The sequence below is a fragment of the Corvus cornix genome, chromosome 14 (assembly GCF_000738735.6).
Source record: "Corvus cornix cornix isolate S_Up_H32 chromosome 14, ASM73873v5, whole genome shotgun sequence".
NCBI classification, from domain to species: Eukaryota; Metazoa; Chordata; class Aves; order Passeriformes; family Corvidae; genus Corvus; species Corvus cornix.
This window is the reverse complement of record NC_046344.1, coordinates 7,468,737-7,492,982: the sequence shown is the minus strand read 5'-3', so window position 1 is coordinate 7,492,982 and position 24,246 is coordinate 7,468,737. Positions and strand designations below refer to the sequence as shown.

The 24,246-nt window shown below is 50.7% G+C and overlaps 1 protein-coding gene across 2 annotated transcripts in view; it reads right to left on the bottom strand.

Annotated features, from left to right (window-relative positions):
* Positions 1–24,246, bottom strand: part of LMF1 (lipase maturation factor 1) — a 151,076-nt gene that overhangs the window by 125,854 nt on the left and 976 nt on the right. Inside the window, exons 1-2 of one of the 2 annotated variants that reach the window (XM_039560131.1) lie at positions 18,172–18,385; positions 9,412–9,721 (exon numbers count right to left, since the gene is read on the bottom strand). In XM_039560131.1, the coding sequence (XP_039416065.1) occupies positions 9,412–9,721; positions 18,172–18,385 (524 nt within the window). Of the gene's footprint in view, positions 1–9,411; positions 9,722–18,171; positions 18,386–24,246 lie in introns of those variants that run through there. The other variant, XM_039560132.1, reaches the window with a different exon arrangement.

Here is a 24,246-nt window from a genome sequence, read left to right as displayed (position 1 = left end):
AAATCTGCAGCTGGTGTTAACAGCTCCCATCGCTGTTCTCCACAGAGAACATCCTCCATGGAATGTGAACCCAGATGTCAACTTCCATCTCCATCAGGAATCCCTCTCCTTTCTCTGGGCTCTGGAACCTGGGATGAGGGAAAAGTTATTTGGGTACAGGAATATTTCCTATTTTCCATCAGGATTTGCTTCCCAAAAGGAGGTTTCCAGGAAGTCTCCACAAGCTGGGAGCACCACTGTGAGGTATCCCATCCCTGGGAAGGTGGGAATGTGGCATTTTTAACTATCCAGATCTTCCCTGTGGCAGGGAGGGAAGGAAGCAGGGGATCATCTCCCCTGGAGCAGCCTCAGGCCACAGCAGGCAAACAAATGGACACACACAGCTGCAGCTTCCTTCCAAAATTCCAGCAACAGGGAAAGCTGGATGAGCCACCTGCCACAAAGCCAGCACGGTGTTCAAAAGGGTGAAGCCATGGAAGTACAGAAAACGTGGGAAATGCACCTGTCCTGGGACAGGACTGCGTGAGGAGCACCTCAGCCAGAGGCCTGGCCAAGCAGAAACTGAGATTCCCCTCCCTCTCCAGGGATCCAGCCTGGGGCTGTTCCACAGGGACATTTAGGAGGCTTTTCCTTATGCCCAACCTGGATCTTCCTTCCCATCACACAAACCAGCAGCTTCTTGTCCTGTCCACAGGGAGACAGGACAGAGAGCAGAATCCTGGGATGGTTTGGGGTGGAAAAACCTCACAGCTCCTCCAGTGCCACCCCAGCCATGGGCAGGGACACCTTCCACTGTTCCAGGCTGCTCCAAGCCCCATCCAACCTGGCCTGGAACAATTCCAGGGGTGACTCCACAACCCCTCTGGGCACTCTGTGCCAGTGTTCCAACCTCTCTGCTTCTTTCACACAACTGATCTCTGTCTCCTTTCCCACTCTTCCTTTCCCTCAGCTACTCCAACTCTGCTCCTTCAGCTTCTCCCCCCTGTGCCACAGCTTGAGCCTCTCCTGCGCCCAGCCTGGGGCCACAGCCCCTTCCAGAGCAAAGGGACACCCAGACACTGCCACTTCCCTGGCTCTGAGGAGTGGAAAAGCTCATCCACAGCTTCCAAAAGTTACTGAAAGCTTGCTGGAAAACCACAATATACCAACCAAATTAAAGCTGTAAACACTTAGGATGGAAAACCACCCGTTTTTCTTCCCTGGGACCTGGGGATCCACTTCCCCAGCCCAGTTGGGAAACATGGCTGGCAAGAGACAGCAAATCCATCAAAATGAGATCCAGGATTAGCCTGGTGCACCATTAATTTCAGAACATCATTAACTTAAAAGTGTGGGGGTAAGAAACCTTTCTGACAGCTGGTTCTGGTCCCTGCCAAGCCTTCAGCACTGCACAGCCGTGGTGGGGGGAGGAAATCAGCTGGAATGGGAGCAAATGAAACCAGTCTGGTTTCTGGATTCACTTTCTTGTGGTCACAGAGCTCTAAAAGCTGGGATTCTGTGCTCTGTAATTACAACATCCACATTTAAATGGGAGGAATGGGGCTAACGTTAAAAATAAAGGAGGAGGGGAAGGAGGAGGAGAAGGTTTGCTCCTCGGTGCTGGGAAAGGTGCCTGGGCAGGGCTGGAGCCAAGCAGGGGATGCGGAATGGGATGTCCCATCCTGTGCATCCACTTGGCTCTTCCCAAAGCACCACATTGTACTCCCCTGGCAAAGGCCTGGTCAGGAGACCAAATGGGAATTATCCAGCTGAGCCCCAGCACTCACCAACTCTGCCCACACTCGTTTCCAAAGTCAAAAAATGATTCCAAACCCTGGCTTAGGTGACTGCACAATTTGTCAGACTCCAGCGGGGCTTGCTTTGGTAAAATCCTGCCAGTGCCAAAAGCAGATGCTGAAGTGGCAGCCTTGGGAATCCTGCTCTGAGCTGCTCCTTAAGCTGGACACTGAGCCCAGGGGAAGGGGAGAATGGGAACAGGCAGCAGGAAGAGGACCCCAGGCTGCCAAACCAGGGCGTGCCCAGAAGCAGGAGCACAACTGGACACAGACCCTGATGGAAAACCACGGGATCAGCATCAGCCTGGACACATTCAGGACCTGGAACAAGTGGGAATCACCTCTTGAGCACTGCTATGATCCTACTGTACCAGCAGAAAGGCTCTGCAGGTAAAACCCCAGGAAAACAGGATGTGAGTAATTCCTTGATTAAAAAAAGAATCCTTTAATTGCACTAATGAATCTCTCTGGGGTTGGCCCCTGCTGCCAAGCACTCTGCAGACTGAGATTCCCCAGTGCCACCTACACTTACCTCACACATTTCTAGGTCTCCAGGACTAATCCAGCCATGGATCACCTCCTCCTGCCCATCCACTTGGAATTCCAGCTGAGCAGATCCCACCTGGCCCCTCTCAAGGACTGCTCCTACCCCAACCCCAGGGGCAGGGAGGGGAAAACCTTCCCCATGCTGGGAGGGGGGGAAAACACTCCATGATTCATTTTTGCCATCAGCCACAATTAAATTTTCATCTCTCACCCCCAATATGGTTCTCATTAGCTTCATTAGCTCCCGGTTGTACTGCAAGGCAACGGTGTCACATGGAATTAATCTTTGTTTTCATTAATGTGTCATCTCCAGCGCTCAGGGCTGCTCGCAGCATTCTTTGAAAACGATCCCTTCCCTCTCTTCTGGGCAAGGAGGAAGCGCCAAAAAGCAGCTTCCTGGGCAGGAAGGATGACCCCCTGAGATCCTGCAAGGCTGGCTTTACGCTTCCAGAGATAATCTTTGCTTGCTGGGGACGGAGGGAGGGCAGCTCAGAGCAGAAGGGATGCGAGGCTGCAAGCCACAATAACAAAGAAATTCCTGAGCTTCCCTGCCAAGGCCTGATAAAGGAGCAAGATATTCTAACTTTTCTTCTTGTTGTTGTCATTGGGGTATTTTGGAGAGCTGGGAAAATAAAGCCAGGCTGCAAAAAGGGTTCTGGGTAAAGACTTATTTGCGAGGCCCTAAAAACCTCCAAATTACTCCAATTTAGCCCAGGCACCAAGGTGATATTGGTTAATGAGATTTATCTAAAGATATTTCTTTTTAATACCCAAAACTGGACACTGGACTCAGGCATGACGTGAATTTCTGCTTCCACTTCCAACCTGAATGGAAAGCTGGTCTCAGTTAAGAATTCCAGTCCCTCAGTACAAGCTTGTATCACTTCCAGACAGGCTGATAAAGCAGGATAGAGACTGATGGGAAGCCCTTGCCAAGGTCACTCAGTCAAGCACAGCTGAGAGATCCACTCCCACCTGTGCTGTGATCCCAGAGAATCCCAGGTGTCCTGACAAAACCCAGGACACCCAGGTTCCTACTCCTTCCTTGCCCAGCTCCTGATTCTTCAGTGTCTGACAAAAAGTCTTCCTGAATTATCCACACTGCTTAAAAAGCCAGCACGGCTCCAGAGGGGATCCACTGATCCCTGCTGCAGCTGGATTGGGCTGCTGGGAGCTCCAAGGGGGATTCTCTCATCTGCTGGTCAGGACAGGGCTCCTCCAGGCCAGAGGAGGCCACCAGGATGGTCAGAGGGATGGAGCTGCTCAGCTGGGAGCAACAGCTGGGACAGTTGGGATTGTTCTGCCTGGAGAACTTCAGGGTGACCTAACTGTGACCTTGCAGGACCTGAAGGGAGCCTGCAAGAAAGATGGAGAAAGGATTTGCAAGGAATGGAGGGACAGGACAAGCAGGAATGGCTTCAAACTGTTAGAGGGCAAGGTTAGGTGGGATACTGGGAAGGAATTCCTGGCTGGGAGGGTGGGCAGGCCCTGGCACAGGGTGCCCAGAGAAGCTGGGGCTGCCCCTGGATCCCTGGAAGTGTCCAAGGTCAGGCTGGACAGGGCTTGGAGCACCCTGGGACAGTGGAAGGTGTCCCTGCCCATGGCAGGGGTGGAATGGGATGAGCTTTAAGGTCCCTCCAACCCAATCCATTCCAGGATGATTCTGTTCACACTCTTGTGCCCTCACCATCAAAGAGTCACAAACCAACACGCTTAAAAGTGGGAATGCTTTGCCTAATCCAGCCCCAATTCACACCCTGGCTGCTTTCCATCTTGGAATGAGAAACTCAAAGATCTGTCTCCAACCTTTACTGGGCTGGATCACTCTGGACAAACACCCTTTAGTCTCAGAACCCAAAGGTATAGAAAATAAGAAGAAAGAACATGGGAAGAGGTTCACTGAATGGCCACTAGCAGCTTCCTGGAGAGGGAAAACACTCCCTGAGCATCTCCTGAGCTCCAGCAGCCACTGGAGCTCAGCCTGACCCAGCCCCCAGCACACCCTGATTAAACCCTGAATGGGTCAAGTGCTTTTTAATGAGACAAACCCCACTAGCCCTCCACCACACACCAGCCTTTCCTCTTTCTCTGCTGCAGATGAACTTCTAATCACAGTCATTTAATTGCAATTAAATCACCTGCCTCAGAGACAAGCCTCATCCTTCCATATGAAACTCCCAAGCTGTTCTGTTCCAGCAGCTAAAGATGAAAAACCACCAGGAAGTCGTGGAGCATCTCCTCCCCTCTGTGCAATTTTCGGGCTTCAAAGGCCACAGAAGCTCTGTTTCATATTCCTTGCAGGAAAAAAAAAGGTGCTGCTTGGTCTCACTTGACCCTAAATACCTGCTGGCAGTAGCTGCACCACCCTTTTCCACAAGGGAAGAACACACTGAAAAGAACCTCTTTTTGTAGCCACCTCATGCTGTAACATTTTATTTATTGCCTTGTTTAACTTACTCCCTTGAGCTCCTGTAACTCCACCAGAATCATGAACGAAAATAAAGGCAACACCATTTAAAATCCCACAATTCCAGCTTTTTTTTTTTGTTGGTTTTTTTTTTAAATCTGTGCTGTCTGACAACGGGCAATGAGCTTTGGGAAATGACCCAACACAACAACCCAGGGAAAGGAAGGGGTTTCAGATGCCAGTTGGAAGTGCTGGAAGGGAGGAAACAACAGCAGAAGAAACAGGAGATCAGTGGCAGAGTAGCTGAAAAGTTTGTTTCTATAAGAAAATGTAATAGCTCTCTGGAGACACCTTACTGGGGGATAAAAGTGAATTTATTCCAGAATTACTAAGTCACTTTAGAAGTGCATTAGTGCTTCTGCAACAAAGCTGATTTAACTCCTGCTGGAAGCCTCTCCCACAGAGCTTGTCCTGCCACAGGACAATGTCCATCCCCACAAACACAGATCCCACAGAAACCACAGGGAAAGAAGCCTCAAATGGAGGCTTCACAGGGCCACCTGCAACAGGGATTCTGATTAAACCAAGGGGCAGCTTTTCCCACATCCTTGTTCAAATGGATGAAAATCCGTTATAGGAATATTCAGAAGGGAGGAAGTGGGAGAAAGGCAAAGCCTTTTGTATGGGACCAGTGGAGCTGTGCTCTGGACAAGCTGGATTTGCAGGCTGCAAAGTGGACGTTGGAACTATGAGGAATTCCAACAAAAATCTTTTAAAACATCTTTAAACAGCTTCTACTCTACTCAACCTGGGACCACTATCACTTTACTCCTATTTTACTAGTGCAGAAATGACAGGAATAATCGAGGTTAAAACGAACATCACGATTCAGCACTTCACCCAACGGGTCAGATAGGAAATATTCTTTGCCCTGGCAGATTTTGAGACTCTTGATGGTCTCCTACTTCAAAAGGAAAAAAGTTTAAAAGTGGCAGATGGGGATAAAAGAAAAAAACACCCCAGTATTTTAAGCTGGACACACTGAGTGTGACACCATCACACGGGTGGCCTTGACCCCAAACACACCCGGGTCTAGTCCAAGCAGACCCACAGCTGTTTTGGGAAACACTGTGCCCAGAAGGACAAAACCTGCCCAGTATGAAGGTGGAGAGCACTGGGAATCTTGACCCCACACTTCCCAGGCACCAAAATAAATTCATTTCTCCACAAGGTCACTTAATTTTGAGATCCACCGAGGTGCATCTTATTGCAGACTGTTCAGAGTGGAAGACAACAAACTGGCAAAGTCAAGGGCAACAAACTGGGCCCGGTTCTTGGGATTTTAGGTTGCCAAAATAATCCTTACCCTTCAAACCCCACTACAAACAGCTCACAGGAGCAGTTTTCCTGGGGGGTTTAACACCCTCCAAGCCCTCAGCTGCTCCTGGCTGTGCTGTCCTCAGGCTCATGGATATTCCCCAGCTGCCAGGTGGGGCCAGGGCAGGCAGGGAGCGTGTCCTGCCCTTCAAAGGAGACACTTTGCTCTCCCAAAGCTTCCCCTGGCTGAGCCCAAGCCAGCTGGGCAGCAGTTGAAAGAGCTGCTCCTTCAGCAGCGCCCAGGGGCTGGGGACTGCAGCCCAAAACAAATAGGGACATTTACAATTAAAATAGACAAAAAGGCGATAAAAGGAATAAATTGTTCCTCACTGCCCTGAAGAGGAGAGCTCTATTCCTGCTTAGCACGCTGGATCTTCCCTGGACTGGCTTCCCAGGCAAGCTCAGCTGAAGGTTTTGGTGGATGGGAGAGCCCACGGGGCTGGCTCAGAGCAGCCCGCACTGGCCAGTGAACAGGGACAGCAAGATTTTGTACAAAAACTCAAAATAATGTGGCCACAGGAGGAAGTTCTTCCTCATTTCAGGCACCTCTCTGCTGAGCTGCCTCATCACTCCTGTCAGGAATGCCTGACATTGTCCTTTCCAGGAGAGCTGTGGTCTCCTGCAGGTGCTTCAGAGAAGCAACAGAACTCATCAAAACCTCTCAATCTGCCCCAAACTGGGAGCAGGACAACTAAAGGACCATCTAACCCCACCTACGAACCAGTGTGAGACAGGAATTTTAAAGCCAGCCTTGGTTTTAAGGCCAGCCTAAGCTCTAAGGCCAGTGCTGCCCACCCACCAGCAGATTTTGGGTACTCTGAGCTCACCCCTTTCCACCACCACAATTCCTGAGGGACAGGGAGAATTCAGGGAATCCTGCTTTGCTCATTCCCTGCACTGGAAGCACCCAGCATCCCCCTCTCCAGAGAATTCCATGTCACACCACATGCACAACAGGAATAATCTGGGTCTGGCCACCCAGCGACCCATTCCAGAGGATCTGATGAAAAATGAGGCTGCAGCTGAAGGAGCTGGGCTGCTTTGATTCTTCTCCCTCCCAACAGCCACCTCATTTCCTGTTTAATATAGGATATTAAGAGGAAATGAAGCTGAGGGAACATCCCCACTCCCCCCTTTTCTCTCTTACCCCTTTCCCAGAAGATCCCAACCCAATCCCTGGAGCACCAGGCTAGATTTCACCCCCCAAATTTCAAGGAGAAAGGGGGCGGGGAGGAGGGAATCCAGCCTTATCTCAACTATCAAGAGTCAATTCCTTTCAACCACAACAGGCAAACTCCAGGCTCCATGTGCATTCCTGCCAGGCAGATCATTGTCTTGGAGCTGGGAAGAGACCCAAAATTCATCCCTGAGCTTCCACCCTGCTCAGGAAGAGGGGTTTGGACATGGTCTGGTGGAAGAGAGGAGAAGGCTCCCCTCTGTATCCACCACCTTTCTCCTCTTCCTTGAAAAAGGTGCCAAAAAAGCCACTCCAAGTTCACCAGGCACACCTGGAATTCTTCTGGTAAAACCTCGGGAGCTCTGCAGGACTGCCAGAGGAGACACCACCCCCTGTGCCAGAAGAAGTGGGAGCAGAGGACCAGCACTGCACACACTGCTCAAATACATGGAAAACACATCCCAGGTGGAGCTTTTTATTAAAAATAAAATTCTCAGAACTCTACAGCACCAGCACAAAGAGCTCTCCAGAGAGCTGTGGGCACTAATGAAGAGAGCCTGTCTTCATTATCCCACTGCTCCAAGAATTAACCCACCAAACCTCCAGCCTTGGAGTCACTGCAGCTCCAGCTCTCAGCTACAAAACCTTGGCAGCTTCAGGGGGAGGTTGTTGGGATTTTTATTTTCCCCCCCTCCAAACAGAAACACAAAGAAGAAGTCAAGGATCACATCCAGATTGCTCTGCTACAGCAGAGGCTCCTGTATCCCTGGAAAGCAGAGCAGGATGATGCTTGAATTCCTGCCCTTTAGCATTAAAACATCCAGAAAACAGACAAGCAGCTCTGGAACAATCTGGAAACAGGCAATGGAAAACCATCCACCAAGTTATTTTTCCAGCTCTCTGGCTTGGTTTCACAGCTTTAAGTTCATGCTGAGTTAAGAGCTCAGAGAATGGAGCTTTTCAGAGGCTGTTCTCCTTCACCCACTTACATTCCAGCCGGAGTAGGATGGGAATGAACGGGACAGCACACCCAAATCCTTAAAACCAAATCCACTGAGCCCATCTGTGGAAAAGGTGTCCCGCTGTAGAGCCAGAAAATTTGGGAAGAATATCCCTGGACACCTCTTCACAGCAGAACCTTTTCCCTCTGCAAAGGCCCCACATCACCTCAGCTGCAGGCAAAGAGGTCACCTAAAGGACCTCTTTGGAAGGGTTTTATTAAGGGCACATCCTCTTTCAACGAATGTATTTGGGGTCTTCACAAGAGCAAGGACATCCTACACCCTTTATTTTTACACCACAGCCCTGCCCTGCAGCAAGGTGATTTACAGGGTGTCAGGGTTTCTCCTTCCCCCCCCCCCCCCCCCCAACAAGCTTTCTGTACTTATTCTGAAATACAGAATTCCAGCTCTGGACAGAGCTGAAAACTGAGAAACCATCCTAAAAGTAATTATTGAGGGAATTCTCTTGCAGCAGCCACGAGGGGAAGCACTGCACAGCTGGGATGACACAGCACGGAATGTTATGGAATAACCTCAGTGGGAAGGGAGCCACGAGGATCATCAAATCCAATCCTGCAGGCAATTGACAGAGGAGAAATCAGGGTGGATAGCCCAGGTAAGACAGAGCTGGGAGACGCCCATAAATAATTTGTGCCAGGTGCTGTCCTTATCTCACATTCCTACATGGATAAGCTGGTGAGGAGCAATGTTAAGATTTTGGATTTCCAACCTTCCAGGGTATGGGAGGATGCAGAGGGTCAGGCCATGGCAGAGCTGCTGTTTGGGGCAGTTGTGGAGAGCCACGAACCATTGTCTGCCCAAAGAACTGAGCGTGCCTGGAACAGCTCCAGGGTCCTCAGCACAGGAAGGAATCGTTGGAGCAACTCCAGAGCTGCTCCCAGGGCTGGAGCCACGCTGGGAGAGCTGGGGGTGTTCACCTGGAGGAAACTCCAGGGAGAGCTCAGAGCCTCTTCCAGGGCCTAAAGGGGCTCCAGGAGAGCTGGAGAGGGACTTGGGACAAGGCATGGAGGGAATGGAACCTTCCAATGCTCCAAAGAGAACAGGAAAATCAATGCGCACCACAAACAGCACGAGGGAAAAGCAAAATAAGAGGGACTGAGAACCCACCAGATCTGTCCAACGTTGACCAAGGAGAGGTAGAGCAGCCACAGCAGGGACATGAGGACCATGTTGGCACAGCCAGTCAGCAGCACAAAGGCTGCCACTGCCAGGCCAGCCAGGGCCAGGCAATCCAGGGTGCTGTCCATGTCAGACCAGTCCAGGAACCAGATGAGCGTGGGTGCGTAGCTCAGGGCATCCAGGCCCACCTTCCCTTTGAAGTACTTCTTGACATCCTGCAGGTAGAGCTTGCAGGGGAGCAGCCCCTTCTCTCCTATCAGCTGCTTGTTCTGGTGGAACGCCACCAGGAAGGCCACGACTGCAGGAAAACAAGGAGAGGGGAAAATGCGTTAGGAATCACCCAGGATGAGGGATGTGTTTTGAATCCAGAGTTACAGAAGCAATTCGTGGAAGGAATTCATTCACAAACCCTCATCTCCAACAGTGCTCAAGCAGAAGGTTCCCTGCTCATGGCAGGGGGTGCACCTGGATGATCTTTAAGGTCCCTTCCAACCCAAAGCACTCCAGGATCCCATGGTTTCTATAAACCACAATGCAGAAGGCAAAGGAACTCTGTACATCCTCTCTTGGCTTTGGAGGAGAGCAGATCTCCATCTTTATGTAACATTTCCTGGGCATCTATCAAGGACCGGAATCTTTTCCTTATATTGAAAACACTTCATATTTCAAATTATTGCTAATGAGACATTTTAAACTCATACACCCCATTAAAGAGGTGTTCACAGAATCCCACAATAGTTTGGGTGGGAAGGGATCTTAGAGATCCTCTCATCCCACCCCTGCCATGGGCAGGGACACCTCCCACTGTCCCAGGGTGCTCCAAGCCCCAATGTCCAGCCTGGCCTTGGACACTTCCAGGGATCCAGGGGCAGCCCCAGCTTCTCTGGGCATCTGTGCCAGGGCCTCGCCACCCTCACAGGGAACAATTCCTGCCCAATATCCCATCTCTCCCTGCCCTCCGGCAGTGGGAAGCCATTCCCTGTGTCCTGGCACTCCATCCCTCCTCCCCAGCCCCTCTCCAGCTCTCCTGGAGCCCCTTTAGGCCCTGGAAGAGGCTCTGAGCTCTCCCTGGAGTTTCCTCCAGGTGAACACCCTCAGCTCTCCCAGCGTGGCTCCAGCCCTGGGAGCAGCTCTGGAGTTGCTCCAACGATTCCTTCCTGTGCTGAGGACCCTGGAGCTGTTCCAGGCACGCTCAGTTCTTTGGGCAGACAATGGTTCGTGGCTCTCCACAACTGCCCCAAACAGCAGCTCTGCCATGGCCTGACCCTCTGCATCCTCCCATACCCTGGAAGGTTGGAAATCCAAAATCTTAACATCTTCCCATCCCCTGAATTCCCACTTTCCCACGTCACTACAGATGTCCCGTTTATAGTGTCTCTGCTCCTGCCCTGGACTATCTTAGACCAGCCAGATGCTTTTTTTAACAGCACATCAGCAATTTAATTACAGATCTTTTGATGGCCTACAGAGAAAGTTGGGCAGTTTTTAGGGATTATCTCATATTTTAGGCATCTCCTGCAGTTACCAATTTGCAGTTTGTAACTCCAGTAATCTCCACATCTCAGGGGGGAAAAAAAAACCAGTAATGAGCAAGGCCAACATTTCCTGATTAGGCTGCATCCACTAATTTACCCATCCTTCAAACATTATCCAAACACCAGCCATGTCACGGGCAGCAGCACCAGAGCTCTTGCAAAAGGCTGATTTGTTCCCCTCCCCAATGCTCCCTGGTTAATGATCAAATCTGTTTCCTTGCATATCTCAATGCTGGCATTCTGCAAACAACAATCCTGGTGTTCATCTGGTGTCTCGAACTGGGAGCGCTGGGGGAGAGCCTGTGTGAAATCAGAGCCCAAATTCCCATTTCTTTGAAGTCTGGAGCAGCAACCCAAAGTCTGCAGCCCCAGGGAATCCAACTGAAAGTCCCATTCCCCAGACAAAGGTCTCCAGTGGGTTCCACTTAATCCACTTAACACTCCCCCAGCTCTCAGCACACAGCCATGGATTTTATTCTCATTTTAAAACCACTAAAAGTCATCATCCAACACACAGCAGAGGTCACTGCAAGGGTTCCCTTTGATTCCAGCAGATCCTGGGGGATGACACAATAAAGTTGGGAGTTAATTGGTTGTGTCTCTTCCCATCCATCTTTTATACACAGTGAATAATTTTACAAATAAAAGACATTTTTATTCAATTATTTTATTCAATTATGGACAGGGAGAGACATGAGAAAAACTGATGCCAACACTACAGGATCAGTTCTGGAGCACAGGTTAAGTGTTTTCTATTTTATTCATATTTTCTACCAACACTCAGCTCAGCACAACCGTGTAATCAGAAAGCCTGACATGAAACCAGCAGAAATATAATTGAAATATAATTCTTCTGAGCTTTAGACAGCTTAATAGCTTCATTTCTGGCTAAAAAAAGCCAAGCAAAGGCCAGTTCTGCCTTAAAACTCCATGGCTTGATTTCCCATGATTAGCACTGCAATTTGCTGCACAGTTTTCCAAAAGTGCTAATCAAATTCACCTCTAAATGCTCCAGAATTGCTGCCCCAACCCATAAGAAGTGCTGAGCAGGTTTTTGCCTAAAAAAGTCTAAATTAGACCCCTGCACTGTATGCCAGACAAACAAGGAAAAGGTAAATTAGGAAAAACAAACGCCAGCAATTCCAGCAAATCCACATGGTACAGACAAAACCGTGCTCAGCCTCCCTGAGCCTGCAGGCAGCAAACACAGCACTGGAGCTGCCATGAAATGCACATTTTAGGATGGCCCAGCTCAGGCTCCAAAGGGGTTTCCTCCCAGGACATCCATTTCCCACTGCTGGGATTTCCCACATCACCCTTTGCAGCCAAACCTCAGCAGCAGCCACCCTAATTTCGGGAGAATTCACCTCCCCCAAAGCAAATCCCACTGTTCCACCTGTGTTTGATCCATCACCTCCCAGGTGATGCTCACACACGTGCAGCATTCCCAGAGCTCCATCCCGGATCCAGCTCCCTCTCCTGGACGCTCCCCACGCTCAGTCTGCGTCTGGATGACTCCGGGCTCCCTCTTCACCCATCTCCAGCATCTTCTGGAGCACCTCTGAAGGGCTCATCCCCCAGGCAGCTCCCTCTTCCACCCACCCATCCATCCACGCCCTCCCAGCTCCCTCTCCAAGAGGTTTCCCCCTCAGGCAGCAGCTTCTGTGCTGCTGGACACAGGGAAGAGCCGAAACTGAAGACAGGGACCGCAAAGGATTTCAGCAACACAGGAGATGCCCAGATCCAGGAGGGAAAAAAGGAAGTTATTTATCAGCTTGTCATTGCTTCCTCTCCCTGAACCCCAGAGAAACTGGATCCTCAAGTTCAGTGTAGCAGGCCTGCTCCCTTCTCCAGGAACCTTCCCTTTGACCTTGGCTTAGTCAGGGGGGTAAAAAAGTCCCTTTTCCCCCAAAGCCTGTGCTTCTTCCTCAACCCCTATTCCAGAATCTCTCTCCCTGTGGCCTCGTGATCGGGGATTTTCCACTCTGCATCTTCCACTCCTTCCAAGGCAAACAAGCTGCTTCCACCTTGGGCACTGACTGGCACAATCACCCCTCTGCTGGGCTTGGGGCACGCTGACCCACTTCCCCTCAGTCCTGGAGCTTTTCCCGGGGAGCCCGCGCCCCTCCAAGCCTCCAGACCTGGCACAAGCCCCCACCACGCTTCCATCAGCCGTGGGGCCGCTCACTGCCTGTGCTTTTCATGGACACTTCCAGGATTTGGGAGCGTTCAGCCCAGGCCAGTGCCCTCTGTTCCAGCTGATCTGCCATTCCTCAGGCTGTGCAGGTGGCAGGAGTGGAGCAGCTCCGGGTCTGCCTCCCACTGCAGAGCTTTGACAGCTCACATGGGAGCTCTCCCTGCTGCCAGCTGAGCTTTACATAATACATGCAAATTATCAGGGCTGCTAATAGACCTTCCCTACTTATCCTCACCTCACAAGGTGCTTCACTGTACTTTTCCATTAACTCCCCCCTCTCCACCTTCTCCTTCCCCTCCCAGCCTCCTCTCTCCCCCCAAACCCAGCGTGTTCCTTGCTCAATCCCACATGGTACCAATAACCACCACCCAAGCGTCCCCATCCAAAAGGATTCACTCCATCCAGATTTCCCTGGCACCTCAGCTCCTTTCCCCCAGTCCAGGCTCAGCCTCTCATGGTAGGAGAATGAGCGAATCCCATTCTTCATGCTCAGGAAAGGTTTAAAGATGTGAAATCCAAAACTTTTCAGTCATATGGCTTCTTCTCTTTTCCCCCACGCCCTGTTAAAAGAAGCCTTAACTTTTCCTTAATGCCCAAACCACAAGAAGAACTGAACCAAGAGCACAGAGCTCTGCCTGAAAACCAAACAATATTTTGCACACACACACACACAAAGTCTGCCTGGAGCAGTTTATCAAGTGCCCCTTTGACCCAAGGAGGCATTTGGACAGGCCCTGAGCTGGCTGCTGCAAGCTGAGGTTGGACTGCTGGAAAGAAGGAAGAGCAGAATATTCCTGGTATTTTCTTTATTACCAGAGAAATGAATCGAGTAAGTTCCCAATTGATGAATTCCCCTGCAAAGTCTTGCAACACAGAAGCAACAACACCAGAGCACCGAGCGAAGGGTGAAGCCAAGCACCCACAAAAAACACACAACAAAGTCCTCTGTTCTTAACACCTTTTTTGTTTTCTTGCCTTTCACAGCCAAGCTGAAGACTTTGGGGTGGTTGCTCGGGGGGGTTTTGAAGTGCTCATCTCCCTGTTGCCTCCTTGTTTGAAAAGGTGTGTAAATAGAAAAAGCTTCCCTTTGGGTCCCAGGCTGTTCAAAACCACCCCAGCCTGCAGCTGGAGGATGCCCTGGGAAGATCCCTCTGCTCCAGAGCAGCTCTGGGCAAGGAGCTGACTGGGAGCTTGATAACAAGAGTGGAGAAGGGAACCTTTTTCCCTTTCCAGGGGGATGCAGCTGCTCAGAAGACCCAGTGCTGACACGCTGCTGGTGCTGCACAGCCTTGCTAACGAGCACTGAGCTGAAATAAAACCTTCCAGGGCAGCAAAAGTGCCTGAAGATGTTCTCTAATCCTGACCAGGCAGGCTGAAAGCTACTGGGAGCCTTTTAATAAAACTGAGGGAAGGGAAAGCAGGGGAGATGGCAGAGAAAGAGAAGAGGAAGGACACCGGGGAGAGCCAGGAACCTACAGGAAGCCAAACCCCCCGAGAGGGCTTTAGATTTCAGATTTAGGAAGAAGGAGCATGAACCTCCCATAGCTCTAGCTCTGGGGAAAGAAAATACTATTAAACAATACATAAGGAGAAGGAAGATAAACTGGATTTAAATAATAGGTTTTATTTCAAAGCTCTTCACAGAGCCTGGCTGAGACTGGGGAGGGTGGTACAATTTCTACAGCTGGAATCTGCTAATAGTAATCACCCAAAAAGGGCACTTAAAAATGATTTAGAAGGAGGGTGAAGGGAGCAAATACTGCACGTTTGTTGTCGAGAGCTTTGGGACCAGCTATTTACCTGTAAGAGCACTTCCAACAAGACCTTAAAGTATTTCTGTATTGCCAAAACACCGACCCCTGTCACAGGGAACAAACACACAGGGCAAGAGCAGGATGGAAAGGCTGCAAATCCCAAACTGGCATTGGTCTGAACCTGTGCCCTGCCCAGGTGAGACCCCACTGCAGAGCTGCCTTCAGCACAGGGTTCCAGCATGGGAAGGATGTGAAACTGCTGGAACCAGTCCAGAGGAGGCACCAGGATGAGCAGAAGGATGGAGCAGCTCTGCTGGGAGAGCTGGGATTGTTCAGCCTGGAGAAGATGTCATTGTGGCCTTCCAGGACCTGAAGGAGCCATCAGGAAACATGGAGAGAGACAATTTCCAAAGGATGGAGTGCCAGGACAGTGCAGCAAGGACCCAGCCTCACAGAGCCCTTTCAGCTGGATCCACTTTCCCTGCCTTCCCACTCCTGCCAGCAGCAGGTGGGGCTGGTCTCTGACCTCCCCAAATCCTCAGATCCTCTCCCACCTCCCATCTCCAACCTGCCTCTCACACAGCAGCTGCTTTGCCAGGGACTTCCCAGGCTCCGGCTGCTCCTGGAAAATCCCTTCCAAAGACAAAAAAAAAAAAAAAAAAAAAAAGAGGAGAGTTGTTACAAGCAAAGGGGGTAGGGGAGAAGAGAGGGCACACCAAAGGACACTTCACACCTGCCTTGCTCTGCCTGTCCTCCTTCCACACGGGAAGATCCTCAGGGAAAACATCTCCCTTGCCTGCACCAGGCAATGACCACCTCCTTTGGGAATGGGGTGGGGGGCAGGAAGGAGGTGACAGGCCCCCAGACCACGCTTTGGGGTCACTGTACACCCCAAATCCCATTTCTCTCCATCCCATCCTCAGGATCCTGCGCTCTCCCATCCCTCCATTCCACCCAGGAGGGGGAACAACCCTCAGCTCCCAGAGGAGCTCCAATCACCAGGCAGTGCCCACTTCCCCAACACCTTAACACAAATTCCCCTCAGAGGGTTCACTGCTCAGCCCAGCAGGAAGGAAAGGGTTACACATAAAAGGGTGAAATGAAAGAAGGGGGGAAAACATCCCACGACTGAGGAATGTCAAACTGTCACAACGGCATCAGCCGTCTCCTCAGCGAGTCTGAGCCTCGGCGCGCGCGGAATCGCCGCGTCTGGGAGAAAAATCAGCTGTCACAGTAAATGCTTCCATCTCCAGAAAAAAGCCTGCAAGAGCAGCTTGGCACAGAGGCACAAAATTGTTTTCTGCTGTTTCTAAAAAACCCAGGCTCTCCACAGAGATCAAAGGGCAATCCACCTTCCCTCTGGAGCATCCCACCCCAGGGCTGCCCCAGAGGGAATCTGCCTGCCCACAACCTCTCCAGCTCACACACAACAAGCAGCTTCCACCCCACAAGTTCTTGTGGGACACCTCTGCTGTATTGCCAGCCCCAGCACTGCTGCCAGCAGGAATTTGACCTGTGTTAAACCAGGCCCAGGTCCCTGACCTTGGATCACCCCAAACCAGCAGCAGAACTCCCTAGGACCCGAGTGCAGCCAAGCACAAGTTGCACAACAAGCAGGTGAACTTTTCTCTCCTATACCTCTTCCCTTCACAAGGGACACAAACATCCTCCTGCCCCGCTCCTTCCAGCTCCAGTACTCAAAATCCTCCCTCTGACACTCCACTCTCCAAAAGGTTTCCTCGTTCTACACTACAGAAACATTTTGGGGTCTCCTCCCTCCCTCAGCTACCTTCTGGTGTTCCCACACCTTTCTCTTGCTTGAAAAAGTACCATGAAGAAGTCTCCCTCTTTTTTAGCATCCCACACCTACTCACCAACCTGCAAACTCAGCTTCATCCTCTGGCTCAGGCACTCCCAGCCTCCTTTTCTCCTGCAGCCCACCAGTTTCAATCACTTCCACCAGTAACTCACCTGACCCCCAATCAGATCCTTGTTCCCCACCTCGTTGTCCCAGCTGTCCCACTCACCACAAAGTCCCACACCTTTGATTTTCACCAATTCCCACCCCTCCGGGCAGCCCCTGCTCCCTTCCCACCCCCGACACCCCGTAAGCTCCCAGGTGTGGCACATTTATCACCACAAATCCACCACCAGGAAGCAGCGGCCTCCACCGAAGGCACAGCAGAGAACAGCAATCAGTTTTTCATAAGAAAACTGCAAACTGAGCCACGGGAAACTCAGCAGCCTGGATTTACACATGGGGGAATATTGGAATCGCTTTCATTTTGACTGAAAGAGTCATAACCTCGCATTTCACTGAGAGCTGAAACCAAACTAGAACCAGAGCACGTGTCAAAACCATACGAAACTACAACTTCTGCATGGTTTTGATGCAAAATAATCTAAGCAGGCTGGCAGGCTACAAATTCTAACGATTCCGTGGACAAATCTGGGGCAAGTTTAGAATTTGTACCGTAGTGTGTTACTTGTCAGTTTTGGTTTCACTGTAAATATTTTTAAATGGAGCACCAGCGGGCTTTGAGCGCAGCTCTCAGTGCCAAAGCAAGAGGCAAACAAGCACGGCAGAGGCTGGAAACTGCTTCTACTGTGGAATAATTTAAGGTCATGTCGACTGTAGGTCCTAGTTGGTGGTGTTGGCACCCAGGGATGTCAACTCTCTCTCTAGTCCTGCTGCTGCATAAGACAAAAAGTTCTTGCACTGGGAGCTCACAAGTTGAAGGGAAAGGATGAGCAGCTCCAAACAGCTCTGCTGAAAGGTACCAGCCTTGTGGTGTGAGCAAACTTCTCCTTCCAGCTCCACCAGCTTCCAACATCACCAACCCCATCCCAGCATCAGCCACAGGGTTCCCAACCCACCAGGAAAGTAGGAGTGAAAAAGAAGAGAATCATGGAATATCCTGAGCTGGAGGAGACCCACAAGGTTCATATAATCATAGAATAAACTGAATTGCGAAGGACCCACAGGGATCACCGAGTCCTGTTCCTGTACAGGACATGCCCAAGGATCTCACCACGTGCCTGCGAGCGGTGTCCAAACGCTCCTGGAGCTCTGGCAGCCTTGGGAATGTGCCCATTCCCTGGGGAGCCTGCTCGGTGCCCCACCACCCTCCGGGGGAAGAACCTTTCCCTGCTCTCCCCCCTAACCCTCCCTGGCACAGCTCCAGCCGTTCCCTGGCTGCCGTCCCCGCTCACCACTCGGGGACAGCGCGGGGCGCAGGGGCAGCGCCCGCCCGGCACTCACAGTACAGGAGGGCAATGGAGCGCAGCAGCACGATGCGGGTCAGCCAGAAGGTGCCCGGGGAGAGCGGCGAGGCCGCGGCACCGACTCCGGGCTCGGGGGAATCGGGGGATGCAGCGGGGGCCGCTCCGGGGGCTCCGTCGGGGGCTCGGTCGCGGCCCGGGCGGCGCTGGCGCAGCCCCGCGCTGGGCGCCGCCATGTCGGGCACAGCGAGCATGTGCGGCCGGGCGGGGCGGGCCCGTGAGGGGACACGGCGGGGACGGGGGGAAACGGGGAAAATCGGGGAGAAATGGGGGGAAATAGGGAGAATTCTCTGCAAAGCGGCGCCGCCATGTCGGGCACAGCGAGCATGGGCGGCCCGGACGGGCGCGCGCGTGAGGGGTCACGGCAGGGACGGGGGAAAATAGAGGGGGAACGGGGAAAAACGGGAAGAAACGGGGAAAGTTCTCAGCGAACCGGCGAGAAAATGCAAAGTTTTATTTAAAAAAAAATAACGTAAGCGGCCAGCGCAGCCGCGGAGCTGGTGAGGGGTCTGGAGCATCTCTGTGATGAGGCTGCCGGAGCTGGGACTGGCTGGAGAAGGGAAGCTGAGAAGGGATCCCATGGATCCAAATATTTCCAAGGGGTGTTGGAGGATGGTGCCAGGCTCTGTTCGGTGGTGCTTAGCAACAGGATGAGGAGTGATACCCTGAGCTAAACCAGAATCCACATCGCAGAATACTGTGATTTGGAAGGGACCCGCAAGGACGATCGAGTCCTTCAGCGAATGGCTCATACAGGGATTGAATCCACAACCTTGGTGTTACCAGCACTATGCTTGGACCAGCGGAGCTCAGGACAGATTAACACAACAAATTCCACCTCAACTTAAAGAAAAACTTATTTCCGTGGAGGTGGCAGGGCCCTGGAACAGCTGCCAAGGGAGGGTGTGGAGTCTCCCTCTCTGGAGACATCCCAAACCCACCTGGACACGTTCCTGTGTCACCTGCTCCAGGTGACCCTGCCTTGGCAGGGGTTGGACTGGGGGATCATTTTAAGTTAAATTCCTCAGGTTTTCCTCATAGAATCAGAATGGTTTGGGTTGGGAGGGCGCTTAAAGCTCATCCACTTCCACCCCTGATACCTTCCACTATCCCAGGCTGCTCCAAACCCTGTCCAACCCGGCCTTGGACACTTCCAGGGATCCAGGGGCAGCCCCAGCTTCTCTGGGCACCCTGTGCCAGGGCCTCGCCACCCTCCCAGGGAACAATTCCTTCCCAATATCCCATCTAAATTCACACTTGTGATGCTGCCGTGGTTTTTACTTCATATAATTTATAGGCGTCAAGCACTTGGCTGTGTGGAGTTCATAAATAGTATTTTTGAGCATAAACATACATTGAGTATCCCCTTAGTAAACACCTCCGTGCTGGTCGCTGAGAAAGCATCTGCTATCAGGTGTAACATTATTCAACATTTCTCATCCTCTAAACCAGTCCCTTCTAAATGCCCCTTTTGTTTTTCCAGTTTCCCATCACTGCTGCTTGCATTGTTCTTAGGGGGAAAAAAAAAATCCCACATAATGATGCATTGTATAGGGAAGGAAAAATCAGCTATTTGTTAAAGGCCACTGGAATACTGCAGTTTTGCTCTCCCATTGGATCAGTCGTGAGATTTGGCAAGGAAAATTTAAATAGATGGGAGCTAATGGTTTCCTTTGTGGGGTCTTTTACAGCAAATCCCACGTTAAATGGGGATGTCTGTAAAACAAACTGGATAATTGAGGAAATTACTGAGGGAAAGTGGAGGGTTTAGGCTAAAGATTTAGCAAAAAAGGGAGGAATAATTGGGGCTGGGAAGGGAATGCTGAGCTGGGTCGATTCTCATTGCTGAGGGTCGCTCTGAGATGTGCCAGATGCACAGGTTGGGGTGGTGGCACCAAGCGGGGGACATCGTGTGTCAGGAGCACCTTTAAACAGGACAAGCTGCAAATTTTAAGCTTAAAACAGCAGAAGTATGTTGTCACTAAGAAGGACTCAATTCACGTAACAGGCAGTGGAAGCCTTTCCTGGCTTTCCTGGAGGATGATTCAGGCTAGAAAGAAAAACATGTGATAAACCAGTTGATTAGGACACCAAACGACGCCTTTTCTGTCCCAAATATGACTCGAGGATCTTTGTGTGTCCCTCCCAACTCAGAACATTCCGTGATTCACCGAATCTCTTTGTGGGGACCATCACCTGTGCTGGCTTTTCTGCTCACGTATCCATTTCTTCATTTATTTTCACGTGGCAACTTCACAAGCGACACAGCAGGAAAGCAAACAGCGCAACCCCCAAGCAAATAACGCAGACAAGGTATTTAAGAGCGAGGTTTTGAGCCTTTCAAGCCTCCAGGGGAAGGCAATTCATGAATGCCAGGCGAGCAGGGGCATCATTGATGCTCCTCTTCATTCACCAAACCGCCCCCAACGCCACGTCCCCTATTTTGCTGTGTTCCAGCCAGCTGCAGGAGTGCCAGGGGAACAAGCCTTTACTGTCACAGCAGCCAGCAGCTGTCCCCAGCAGCACCCCAACCCCGCTGGCCCTGGCACCCGAAGTCGCTCTGTGTTCATTCAGGTCTGGCCTTTCGCCCCTCTGGCTGCCAGGAATGGGGTTGAAAGGGAGCAGAGAAAGGGAATGTGCGCCGAAGTCGGGAGCTTGGGAGGCAGCATTAGCATGGGGGGCTCCTCTGAAGAGAGCATACATTCAGTTATGGATAATGCAGGCACACACCGAGCACTCAGCTGCGTTTGCTGAAGGGGACATGGGCATCTCACAAAGAATTCGGGAGCTTCCTTCTGCTAATCCATTTTTTCCAGCAGTAATAATTTTTCCCTTTAAAATCCCCAATTTTCCCCGTGGAACTTTGCTCTTTAACTCCAGGATTAACAGGATTAGGGCTGGAAAAGATTTCCACCTTTTTTCTCTCGTGTATTTGTGCAGGATAATGAGGAGGTGCTGATTCAGAAGAGGGATTCTTAAGTGGTACCATAGGAGAAGCAATTAATAATCACAATAATCATAATTAATCCTAATAATCTCCATTATTTTGAAAAGATGCCATCCAGGCTGTGCTGTGCAGGAGGAAAGAAGAGATCCTCTGCTGACACCTCACCTGACACTTAATGTACAATTCATACATGGGTGGGTTTTGATCCTGCAAAAACATTTTCATTTTCTTGCTGGGGTCTTTGAATATTCGAATAAATACCAAATAAATCAATTTTATTCAATACATTTTGAATAAAAATAACATATTGACATCAGACGTCCTTTTTCTCTGGTGTCCACCGCCATGCTCAAACCTAGAAAATACTTAGGAATCCCATGGATTCCTCTCCACTTGTATTTCAAGCAGGAGAAAGAGGAAGCACTGGAGTCCTGCCCAGTGCAGGTGTGCAGAGCTTTTTTTATCCACACCAGGTAAATATTCATGTGGAAAAGAGCTGCTGCAGGACACAGAACTGCAGGATTAGGTTGGAAAAGCCCCCCCAGATCATCCAGTCCAACCATCCCCCAGCACTGCCAAGGCCACCCCTAACCCATGTCCCCAAGTGCCGCAGCCACACCAGCTTCGGATGAGGCAAGGCTCATTTTCTGTGAATGAAAGGCAAATTTTGGACCTTTTGGCAAGGAATGGATCCACACCAATTTAGCCTTAAAATTGTGTGAGCGGGCAGCGGAGCTTTCCCAAGCATCCAGTGCAGGATGGGACCCATCACTCCTGTCCAGCTTGAGGGCAAAGCTCGTCAGCCCTTCCGCTGCTGTTTTAATTGAAATTCATTGAAGTTACCACCTGCCTTTTTATTCCTTCTTTTCAGATATCAGGAACTTTCCTGGAAAGGCTTGGACATTGTTTCACAGCAGCCTCGGAGCTGCCACGTTCTCTGGGCTGAGCATGAATCCTGCAGGTGTCAGAGGCTGATTTTAACACCACAGGTTCCTCTTATCTGATCAGGGCTCAGTTTTAATTCCCCATCGCGCTCTTTCTCTTTGCTCCTTGGAATTCCCATGTACAATCTGCTGGCAGGTCAGAGGAGGCCAGCTTGGGAGAAATGAGAACTTTCCCCCTTGATCAGATTAAGGGTGGAGCCCACCTTTGGGAGGGATATGGTCTGTGTGTGCATCCCAGAGCACATCCATGGGATCCAGAGATTCCACGCGCTCTCATCCTCTAAAAATGCCTTCCCTGGCTGCCACTGGAAAGGAAATTTTTCCTTCCTGGCACGAGCAGGGCTCTGCCTGCTCTGGAGCCAATGCACACGCGCTCTTATTCCTGCAGGAGGAAGGGGTATGGAACAGAGGAACCAGGATGGGAGGTCAAGCTGCCTCCATCCCACAGGGATGCTGAGGATTCCCAAGTGAGAATGTGATGGAGCCAGGCACACAGATCTTGTATTTACTGCCCAATTCCCAGAAACACTGGCTGAGCTGGCCAGGAACTTTACTGGAGACCACGTCAGAAAATGAAGCAATATTCCAAATATCAGCCTCTGCCGTGCCCACTCCGTCAGGAACAGCTGGATCTGTTCCCCCAAATCTTCTCTAAACATGTCCCACCTGGGTGAACTCCTAAAGGCTCCACTGGGCAACAGGAACCTCGGTTCTCCCCTCCCGAATCTGCACCCTTTTCCTGGGAATGCTGATGTCAGGGCCTGCCCTGCAGCAGCCTGGGTCGGGCCAGAGCCGTGTCAGGCCAGGATGACGCATCCTGTGGGATCCGGCCCTGCAGCTCCAGCCTTTGCCCATCCCTGGGCAAACATCCCTGTTCCTTTGTCATACAAAATCCAACCACGAGACCCCGCAGGACAAACGGCCCCACTTGAACCCACTTGTTCCCTGAGTATTATCTCATTCCATTTCATGGATGAGTGAACTTCTCAGGAAACCGGAGCTACTGAGCTTCTCCAGGTGCTCCAGCTCTCTCCTGTCCCTGAGTGCTGGCTGTGTGAGGCCAGGGAATGCTGCTCCATCCCCTGAGGACTGACACAGGAACATGGAATGGTTCGTGCGGGATCACAGAGCCAGACGTGCAGCAGGACACGTTCCCTGCCCCGCTCCAAGGCACGGCCTCTTCCCTGTGCCCATCTCTGGAATAAGAGGAAACAACTGCCCAAAGTCGTCTTCCTCCTTCTACCTGTGCTGGACAAAGAGGGATTCAAGCTTGAGGGCTGGAAAATGCAATTCCCTGCCTCAAGGCAGGGCTGGGGAGCCCTGGAAGGCAGCAGCAAGCAGGGAATAAAACCAACGTCTCTAATTCCTGCCGTCCTTGGGGGCTTCTTTTACACGAATCTTTGGAGTTGAAGACAGGGAGCAGAAAAAAGGGGTTCTTGTTTCCATTCCTACCTCCAAAGCTCCGAGCATCCCACAAATCCCTTCCCAGCCTCAGTCACGCACTGAGGTTGGGTTCCTCTGAGGAAGGTGCTCCACAGGAGAGGCTGGATTGGGAAAGATGGACTAAAAATAGTGATTATTGCTTGGACTCAGCCATGGCTAAAAACCCAGATGAAACACTGGAATTCTGTGAGTCGAGGTAAATTGCCCAATGAGACAGGATTTATAGGAATATACATTAATTATGTGTCACACGAGAGGGAAAAGAAGATTTTTCCAAGTGTCCAACAGCACTGCAAAGTCACCAATGCATAGCCCAGGGAAACATAAACTCATCCCCAATCTCATTAAGTTTAGCAGGAAATTTCAATTATTCCTCATTAGAAAGTCCAAAGTATTTAGTTTGCCTTGAGCCTTAAAATAATTTTTTTAAGGACATTTTGAAAATTGTATTTCAAATAACTTTGTCAGGAGGTAACGCTGCAAACAGAAAGCTGAAAACTGGAAAAATTAGGGTTTGGAGTTTTTTAAAATAAAATTAAATCCTGCTTTGCAATTTGAGAGAATAAATTAATTTTCACGTAGAAGACAGGCAGCTGTTCAGGCACATTTAAAAACATTTTAAATTCAAAGCATACGGTTTTATTTATTACACATCACAGTAATTAAACAAAAAACCACTACGTTCCTGCTACTTTTTAAACGCTGGAATGCTCGGAGCCCA